Source organism: Molossus molossus, unplaced genomic scaffold, assembly GCF_014108415.1.
Source record: "Molossus molossus isolate mMolMol1 unplaced genomic scaffold, mMolMol1.p scaffold_m16_p_16, whole genome shotgun sequence".
NCBI classification, from domain to species: domain Eukaryota; kingdom Metazoa; phylum Chordata; class Mammalia; order Chiroptera; family Molossidae; genus Molossus; species Molossus molossus.
The window spans coordinates 23930519-23940880 of NW_023425351.1; the positions used below are offsets into that span (position 1 = coordinate 23930519).

Genomic DNA, 10362 nt, shown 5'->3' on the forward strand with positions numbered 1-10362 from the left:
ATTCCTACCCTGGCCAGTTTGGCTCAGCAGTTAGAGCATCCAACCACAGACCAAGGAGTCGTGGGTTCAATTCCAATCAAAGGCGCACACCTTGGTTTTGGTTTGTCCCCGGCCCTGGTTGGGTTGTGCTGGAGGCAATCAATCAATGTCTCTCTCTCACATTGATGTTTCTCTCTCTCCCTCCCTCCTTTTCCCTCCTTCTCATGCTGTCTAATGATAAACAGAAAAATGTCCTAGGGTGAGGATTAAAAAACAAACAAGAAAATCTGTCATCATTCCAATTTTCTAACTTTAGATATTTAAACAGGTAATTTAAGTTTCTGCTTTGCCATTTTTGAAGTAAGTTTAAAAATATAATATCTATATGAAATATATTTTTAAAGACCCACCCAAAAAACACCTATAATTAGCTCTGAACTCAAGTGTCTATGACCATAAAATAATCTGACCAAAATGTAAATTTAAACCAGGAACATGGGACTATTTCTGTAAGAAAGAATCCCAAAGGTATTCATTAACTGAAAGAATTGTCATCTCTCCATCCTTCCTACAGATCCTCCCATCTAAAAGTGTATCTACCTCACCCGGCTGGTGTGGCTCAGTGGATTGAGCATCGTCCCATGAACTGAGAGGTCCTGGTTCCATTTCCAGTCAGGGCATATGCCCGGGTTGCGGGCTAGATCCCAAGTAGGGGACATGCAGGAGGCAGCCAACCGATGTGAATCTTTCACATAGATGTTTCTATCTTTCTCTCCCTCCCTCTCTCTCTAACAAAATCAATAAAAACATATTTAAAAAAAATATATCTACCTTATCAACAGTCCAAACAATTTCTAAGAAAGCCATGCCTCTTTCTCTCCTTTCACTCAGTCCTCTGATATTTACCCCATACAGCTTTTCATATCATCACCAACATTAAAAGATGTATTTATCATATACATACATGGATACAAACCTATGTGTACATGTGTACACAAACACATACACGCACACAAACCTGATTCTCTGGGGAGTGCAAATGTTAAAGACAACTATCATATTTTACTTTATACATACTTGAATTCTTTGAAATTTTTAATATCTTATATTTGAAAAAATATGAAAGAAAAGCAAAGGTATCAAAGTAGTTGAGTACAACCCAGCTAGTGTGGTTCAGTGGTTGAGTGTCGACCCATGCACCAAGAGGTCACTGGTTTGAATCCTGGTCAGGGTACATGCCCAGGTTGTGGGCCTGATCCCCAGTGAGGGGCATTCAGGAGGCATCCAACTGATATTCTTTCTCATTGATGTTTCTATCTCTCTCTCCTTCTCCCTTCCTCTCTAAAATCAATAAAGAAAAATCATTAAAAATTTTAAAAGTAGCTGAATACAGAAAGGAAGAGAATTGTGTTTAACTTAATCTTCAAAGTATGACAGTAAAAAAATCACATCTATAACGTACACATTTCTCTCTTTTTTAAAAATATACTTTTATTGGTTTTTTTAGAGACAGGAAGGAAGAGTGAGAGAAATATCTATTGGCTGCCTCCTGCACTCCCCCTACTGGGGATCCAGCCCACAACCTGGGCATGTGCCCTGACAGAGAAATCACACCAGGACCTCTCAGTCCATGGAATGATGCTCAATCCATTGAGCCACATGGGCCAGGCATACACGTTTATCTTAAGATACATCTATATGCATTATTTTTTAATCAACTTTATGATTGCTCCACTAGAAATGTGCTATATATAAATCAATTAGAAGGGGATTAGATGGCATGTAAAAGTAATAATATGCATTAACTATTATCTAGATTTGAAACTGTCCTTCATCCAACATTTGAAGGAAAAAAAAAATCAAGATGCAATATTGATATTCAGACCCAATGTCATCTAAAACTTAAGTGTTTGAACCCCAAGTGTAATTCAGGAAAATCCTAAGGCAGTTATAACATAAACAGGCAATATGAAATTATAAAATATTGTGCACTTTTAAAATGTATGTTAAAAATTCAGGGTTTTATTTTTTCAGGAAGACAGAAAGTACACAAAAATCAAACAAGTTTCTCAACTCCTGAAAGGTAGCTAAACTTTGTAATGAATGGGGTAAATATCAAGAAGCCTAACTCCATTAAAGCAACTCCAATGAACAAATTCTGTCTCTATCTCTTGAAAAAGAAAATTAACTAGAAACTCAGTAGTATACTAAGAAAAAATAGATTATCCTAGTATTTACGAGGGATGATGTACCATCTATTATATTTACCACAAAAGAAAATCCACACACAAAAAAATGGTCTACAAGAAAACTTAACATATTCTGTAATATCAGAGTTAGAGTCACTCCAATATTACATAAATAATAAAAATTACAGTCTGCAAAATTGTTCAATAATCTCCAAGTGGTCTGGATAAAGCAGATGTAAAATATTTACAGGTAAAATATTATTTCATTTTAAAACTACCATAATAAAATTCAAAGTGACTAGTTCTGTGAATTGTTTCTACTGAGCAAAAGACTCATGTATTTAATGTCTTGTTGATACAAATAATAGATATAAATTCTATTTAATAAATATTCTACTTAAAAAATAATGGAAGGAAAAGCACATGTCCCTGACTATCAAGCATTCAGCCTATTTAATTAAGATATAAAAACAATATAATGAAAACAAAAGCTATAAAAGTATAGGATGCCCTCAGTAGGAATCTTGCAGGTTAAGTTTATGGAAGGCAAGAACTGTGTCTCATTCATCTTAGTACGTCTAGTAGTCTGTAACTCACAGCAGACATTCATTCGCTGAAATAACCTGCATTAATTCATTCAGCAAGCATTTTCTTGGCACCTAATAAGTGTCAGACCCTGTACTAAGTGACAGGGTTTTCTTGGTGAATAAAACAGGCTATGCTCTCTTTTGTGGAATTTATAATACAGTGGGGGAAGCAAATGAGTAATAAATTAACAAATAAGATAATGAAAATTTATAACAGATGCTATGAGAGAAATGAAGAGGATATAATGATAAAGGGTACCTAATTTAGAGTAGTTAGTAAGGGTCTCTCAAACCCTTATATAAGGTGACCAGGAGGAGAAAGCCTCTCTTAAGAAGGTGGTATTTAAGCCTAAATTTAAATGAGAAGGAGCCAGCTGTTTGATTAGCATAAAGCTTGATGAGCTATTTTCTAAAGCAACATATCAGCAGCTTAGTTCTCATCTGGCAATTCACAAAATAATTTCTGCACTTTGAAACTCGCAATTTTCTAAATAAGCTGACATTTTTCAGCCCACTCCAATCTAAACATCAATAGTTTCCCAGCACTCTTTACATAAGGTTGTATGTATATAACTATCCCCAGGTTGATATTCTTACAAACACATCACTTTTTATCACTTTTTATTAAGAATTTCCTCTATGTAATTTAAATACAGTTATAAAAAAATTAGAGCCCTGGCCAGTTTGGCTCAGCAGTTAGAACATCAGCCTTTGGACTGAGAGGTCATGGGTTCAATTCCAGTCAAGGGCAATATCTGGATTGCAGGTTCAATCCCTAGCCCCAGTCAGGGTTGCTCAGGAGGCAGCCAATTGATGTCGATGTCTCCCCTGCTCCCACTCAATCTAAAAAATCAATGGAAAAATATCCTCAGATGAAGATTTTTTTAAAAAGAGAGAATTAGAGGTAGAAAATATTTATGGAGAGACTAATAGGCCAAGCACTGTCTTAGTACTTTAAAGAAGAAAGTCTCTCAAGTGTTACCACTATAAAATTAGCAAAGCACTCTTTTTTTTTAATCTTCACCAGAGGAGCCCTGGCCGGTTTGGCCCGGTTTGGCCCTGCGGTTAGAATGACCAAAGAGTCGCTCTAACTCTTTGGCCTGCGGACCAAAGAATCCCGGGTTCAAGTCTGGCCAAGGGCATGTACCTCGGTTGTGGTTAGTCCCCAGCCCCAGTTGGGGTTGTATGGGTGGCAACCAATCAATATGCCTCTTTAGCATCCATGTTTCTCTCTCTTCCTCCCACTCTGAAGATAAATGTAAAAATATCCTCAAGTGAAGATTAAAATAAATAAATAAATAAATAAAAATAATCCTCACCCAAGGACATTTTCCCATTGATATTCAGATAAAGTGGGAGGGAGGGAGAGAGAGGAACATCAATGTGAGAGATGTGAGAGATGTGGTTGCCTCTTGCACAACGCTGACCAGGGCCAGAGATCGAACTGCAACTGAGGTATGTGTCCTTGACTGAATCAAACCCATGACTCTTTGGCCCATAGGTGCACATTCTAACCACTGAGCCAAACTGGCCAGCAAAACACTCTTTTTACGCTCACATTTTTGTGTCTAGAGTGGATGGAGAATGCTTAAAGAAATGTGTCGCCCTGGCCAGTTTGGCTCAGTGGTTGGAGTGTTGGCCTGCGAACTAGAGTCCTGGGTTCGGTTCCCGCTAGGGGCACGTACCAAAAAAGAAAAAAGAAATGTGTGGTCTGTAAGGGCAGCAACATAAATGCTGGCGGTGAAGAGGGTTGGGATCATAACAGGAAGACATTATCTTGGTGAACTCATTGCAGTCCACAGTCTATTACTCAGATATTCAGGTTCAGAAACCTCAAACCAAAATGAAAAAGTGACTAATTATAAACCAGAATTATATTGTACTAATTTTTGTTACTAAATGTATTATCTTGCTGACCAGACTTTTAGACTACCGATCATAATTTCACCCACGCCATATAATCCTCATTTGTTTGCACTTTCAACTGTATATCAACATTTATATCAGGAAGCTAAATGAGTGATCAGAATTGATGTTTGATGAATATGAAGTCTGTAAAGGGATACAGATCTTTCAGCCAGGCCATGTTGACAACTGCCCCTAAATATAGATTATCTTCCCAGTTACCAGAATTTTCATGAACCACAGATGATGTATCTTTTCCCTTTGTATCGCAGTGTATAAACAGTGCCAAATTCTGCTTTTCAACTTTTTCAATGTTCAGCGCTGACCATCCATTCCATTTCTGCTTGCTCAGCCTTTGTTTAGATACGTTCACGTCATCTATTTAATTCAATCAAAAACATTTTGAAGTGCCTGTTATCTGCTGGGCACTATACTAGGTGCTGAGCATCTAGTATGATCTGAGCCACATCCTCAAGAGTTCATCTTCGATTGAGCAAGACCTTCTCTTTCCTGTTTTGACCTAAGAGGTTGCTTTTATTATTGTTATTATTATTATTACATGCCTTCTGCATATATCTAATTTTATGCATTCTGTGCTAATGTTATTTAATTATCAGAGTTTTCCAGAGTTCCAGGAACACTATATGGTTACCCTGCATACCAATTACAAGGGGTATTTTGTATAGAGGAAAGAGACAACTGAAGTACTGGGAAGTTAAACAGCTTACTTGAAATCACTAAGTTAATAAGTAGTGGAGACAAGATTCAAATTCTAGGTCTTTCTGACTCCAAAGGTCACACAATATTTCCTCTGTTTCATGCAGTCTGAGAATCTAAAAACTCTGAGACAGAAATACATAAAGTTCCTACTACATTTCTTAACATATCTCCCAATTCAATGACTATTTCTGCCAAAATAAAATCAATACCAAGTTATACATTTGTACAGTGTTTTGAGATCTCTCATTAACTACTAGGCCCCCTAATTTAACAAGCCAAGAATAAATAATCTTCATTTGGGAAGGTCAAGGTCCAAGTCACTGATATTTAGTACTCTTGGAAAACAGAATCAAAACTCAGATCACTTTTCTAGTTGAAGGCTCTATCAAAAAAAATTAAGCCCTTCTAAAATGTAATATATTTAAATTCTATTTCTAGTTTAAGCCTTATTATGTAAAACATATTAACTTGCAACTAAAATGTAAAAATAGATCATATCTCAAATCACCTAAATCTTTAAATTACATATCTTGTTGATGTTTTCCTTTAATTTATACTTATTAAAAAGAAATTTTCTTAAGCAACCTCATTAACATCTACATCTGTTCTTCATGTTTCTTATGTGTTACAATAGTTCATTACAATTAGGCCAAATAGTCACTGAGTAAGAAAATTACTTGAACACAAATCCTAATGTGCAAATAAGAAAAATGTGATGAACTGGGAAAAGGGAGAACAGGAAATGGAGGAGAGAGATTATCAGGTGGGAGTGCAGTGTGAATAAAAACACCAGAAACTGCAATTCATCTAACAGGAAGTCCTGAAATCACATGACATGCAGGAAAACAAAATTTAAAAATAAATGAAAAGAGGAAAAAAGGTGAGCAGGTTCAATAGAGGCAAGAGGGGGGAAATGAAAAAGGCTTTAAATGAATACATTATAAGACTGTTTAAAAGAAGACTGTTATTGGGGTGGTGAACACACAACACAACATAGAGATGATGTATTACATAGAATTGTACACCTGAAACCTATATAATTTTATTAACCAATGTCACCCCAATAAATTCAATAAAATTTTTTCAAAATTTAAAAAGAATAAATTACATTTAAATAATCTAGTGATAGTTAAGAGACTACTTTCACTTTCTCAGTTATGTTTTCCTAATGTTTACTCAATAAAGAATCACACTAATATCTAGCCATTAACTGTCAAAAAGCTAAAGAAAATATTCTCTTCTAAAATATAGTTTTTCTGATGACCACAAATTTTTTTTCACAAAAGTGTATTATATTCACAATTAGGTTAAGAAATATCATCTGAGTTAAATTCACCTTACCCATTAATGTTGCTAAAAGACACAAGGAGTACATTTCTTTGTCAGCTTGCTCCTGAAGTTCCTTAGGTGACAGTTTACCAGTAGCAGCAATCTCTTCTTGTTTCACAGTGTGGGCTGAGTGTGCTGCAGTGGACTGACTACCTTCGGCTTTACTTTTCAGAATCTCTATTGTAATTCTGTCACCGTGCTGTAAAGGAACTGGCTCCTTTTCCATTCCTGCCTGGGGTGGCATTAACTCTTTAGGAGGAAAGCCATATCGAATACACTGTAAATATGGAGGAATGTTGAATTCTCTGGCTATGCTTTCCTGAAGTTCAAAAAAGGTTGTTGAAGACTTAAGTGTAACCATGGACTGTCGTCCATCATTAGTTGTTATTCGGATCTTCTTCTCTTTAGAAGTTGTTGGTGAATAGGGAGACTTGGTAGGGGTAGCAGGTGCAGAGGATGGACCATCACGAATGGCACTGGGAGAAACAGTCCTGGGTTGCCCTTTTTGTTCTTGTTTTAACTTCTCCGTTTTCCGTTTCTGCGTTACAGAAGCCTGTTCCGTAATAGTCTGTTGAATAGTTCTTTCAGTTTTACTCATGTTTAACTCCTCCTTGTGCAAAGTTTTTGTTTTCTGTCCGGTAAGAATAATTTTAGTAGGGAGCTGAGACTCTGACTCTTGTCCTTGTACATCTCCAACTCTTTGGGCATGAGCACCATCTATATTTACAGGAGTATAATCATCAGGATTCTTTTTGGCAGTCTGATGCAATATAGTGTGAACAACTTTTTGAACTAGGATTTCACTCCCAAATTCACCAGGAAAGTGCTTGGTAACAAGTTTCATCGCAACATCATAAACATTACTATTCAAAGATGAATCACTTTCATACTGGAACCAATATACTGTTTCTCTGACCACTCTGCCACCCCATTCCAAAGTAATAGGAAAAGCTTCTGGTAGATTATCATACTCTTTACCATCCCAAAAATGTTTGAATCCACAACCACATTTGCCACCAGTGGACCTAGAATTAGTTCTGTCCCCATCCAAATACACAATAGACCCATCTCCTCTGACCCTTCGCACAGATGTGCCATGGCACCAGTTACAAGCTGTTAGGCTACTCAATCCATAGTCTGGTACCAGAACATCTTTCACTGAATCATATGAGCAAACCAAATTGTTCAAGGGAAAGCTATAATTTTTGTCAGGCCTCAGCTGTCCATGAGTACTTTTTGCCAGGTTATACAGTTTCCCTCCTGGAGCCAACCACTCTGGAGGAACATGAAGTTCAGAAAGGGCACCACAGAGCAAACATTTGTGAAGGCGATTATCCATTACTGCTTTTTTAGCAGCTGCTGTGACTTCTTCAGGCTGAACTCCTATCACCCCAGTCCTCCTGTAGAAATACTGATGGACATCAGCAACCAAACTAGGGTGGATACCATGTTTGTCCATAAAGACTTCTTCCATAGCAGCAACAAGCCTAAGTAAGTATTTATCCTGCAGACTTCGGTCTCCTCCAATAACACAACCACCATCCTCCTCAAGTTTGATGTACTTTTTAATAAGGTCCTGAGGCACACCCCATGCTTTAGGAAGCAAATTCATAGGCAGTTTGGGCAAAGCAGCCCCTTTTATGCCTACCAAGGGGATATAATGGTTTCTACCAGAGCTACTCCATGCAATACAGATTGGTTTGTTCAAATGACCATCTCTTCCAGTGCATTTCTCTGCAGGAATGAGCCCAGGTAGAAAGGTGGCTGAATAATCACCAGAGCTTCTCATACCACTGAGAGAATCTAACAGAATAATAGGGCGATGTAACACATTGGCAAGGCCAAATATGTGGATGTTCCTCAGGCCCAGGGGAACACCCTCAGGCGGCACAAACAGAGGGTCACATTCATTGATAATGTCTTCCCACTCAGCGGCATCAATGAAGTCATGGAACAAGGCTTGATATCTGGCCAGGTGCTGCTGAAAGTGCTGTTTCAGATTCTCTCTCAAGGCATGCCAGAAGAGTTCCCGGCCTACTAGAGCCCGGGACACAGCATGCACCAGGCAGTGTCCATCCCCGTCCACATGCACTGGAATGAGGCATTCCTGACTTTTATTGGCCCGCTTGATGTCCTCAAGGGTGTCATGCAAATACAGAAGACTTCCGGAGCGGTCCTTGCCATAGCCCACCGTGTTAACATGCTCTGGCTCGATGAGGAAGGCGCGGTCACCCAGTAAAGCGCAATCGAACAGTTCGCCCTGGTTCATGTCCCGGAGAAGCTTAGCCCGGCCTGTCTGTTTGTCCATTCCATAGCGAGCTAAAATGGGCGACAACAATTTGCAGTGGTAGTTGGAAAGGCCCATCACCTTTACCAGTTCCGTGGTCTTCTTGGGCGCCCCTGTAACCCCCAGCAGCGCGTTCCGCAGCAGGTTGTGTAGCACTACGTCCGGGTCGGTCACCTCCTCCACCCCCAGCAGCTGGTGTTGCTCGTGCCGCTGTCCGCACTCGGTACACTCGATGCTGACAGAACCAGAGGCCGGGAAGAACAGACGCGCCTGGCACTTCGGATCTGGGCAGCTCCCGGAGAGGATTCTCCGGTCTCTCCGCTTCGAGAGCACCCCCGGAGCAGCCGCCGCCGCCGCCGCCAGGGACGACGGAGTCTGCGGAGCCTCAGGGGGAGGAGGCGGCGGCGGCAGCGGAGGTGGCGGCGGCGGCGGCTGAGACATAGCTCTCGGCTCTCGTGTCTCGTTCCGCGTCCCAAGCGACCCTCAAAGGCTCATAGCCCAGACCCCCACCGGCCCAACTCGGTCTAGTCCAGGCCCAGGGTGAATTACTTTCTTTTTCCTACCAGCTCCTCCTCCTCCTAAGCGAAGGCGGAAGCGCCGGACATTGTTTCTCTTCTTACTTCTCCACTGCCGTAGCCGTTGCCCCGAACGTAACGGCCACCACCCTACCCCGCACTCACACTCACTCACTCACTCTCGCTCTCTCTCCTCAGACACAGACATACACGCCCTCGCTGAGAGTGCGCAGGCGCAGCTTCCGCTCTGCCCTCTGGGAATTAGAGTCTTCCAACCTCTCTCTTGGCTATCGAATGCTAGAATCGTGGGTCCTAAAAGAACTACAAGTACCGTGAGGTCTGGCGGTTCAGCGTCCGCGGAGAGGAGGAAGAGGAAGGCAATAGGAAGGAGGCTAGAAAGGAAAATAGTTACTCACGTTGCCTGCCGGGAGTTGTAGTTTTATCTGGATCGCCTCTGCCGTCTTCCCCACTCTGGGGCCCAAGCAAAAGAGTGTGAGAGACCACCTTTCCTAGAATGCACTGCGGTGCGTCCAGCTTCACTTCCTTGTTAGGCGGAGGGAAGGATACAGGGAAGCTTACACGATAAAAGCCGAGTTAAAGGGTAGGGATGTCGGAAGCGGAGGGTCTGAAGTTCACGACTTCTAGAAGGGGAGGGGAATGAAGGGCTCTCAGTGAAGAAGGTACAGTAAATAAATGACCAGCGATATGGCGGGCTGGGAAATTGAAGGAAATGATCTCTAGGCTAGCGGTCATAAGAGAAAAGGGGGAAAATAGTGGATTGATTCTCGGAGTGTTCTTAATGCCTTTTTTTGTCTGCCGCACTTTTAAATTCTCATTCTTCCAAGCCACCG

The 10362-nt window shown here is 40.5% G+C and overlaps 1 protein-coding gene across 3 annotated transcripts in view; it reads right to left on the reverse strand.

The window, feature by feature from the left end:
• Positions 1-9694, reverse strand: part of VCPIP1 (valosin containing protein interacting protein 1) — a 28137-nt gene extending 18443 nt beyond the window's left edge. For all 3 annotated transcript variants that reach the window (XR_004959825.1, XM_036263648.1, XM_036263647.1), the window contains exon 1: positions 6722-9694. Coding sequence is in view for 2 of the 3 variants with exons in the window: in XM_036263648.1 (XP_036119541.1) it covers positions 6722-9437 (2716 nt within the window). In the remaining variant the exon portion in view is untranslated. The remainder of the gene's footprint in view (positions 1-6721) is intronic.
• Positions 9695-10362: the final 668 nt, after the last annotated feature.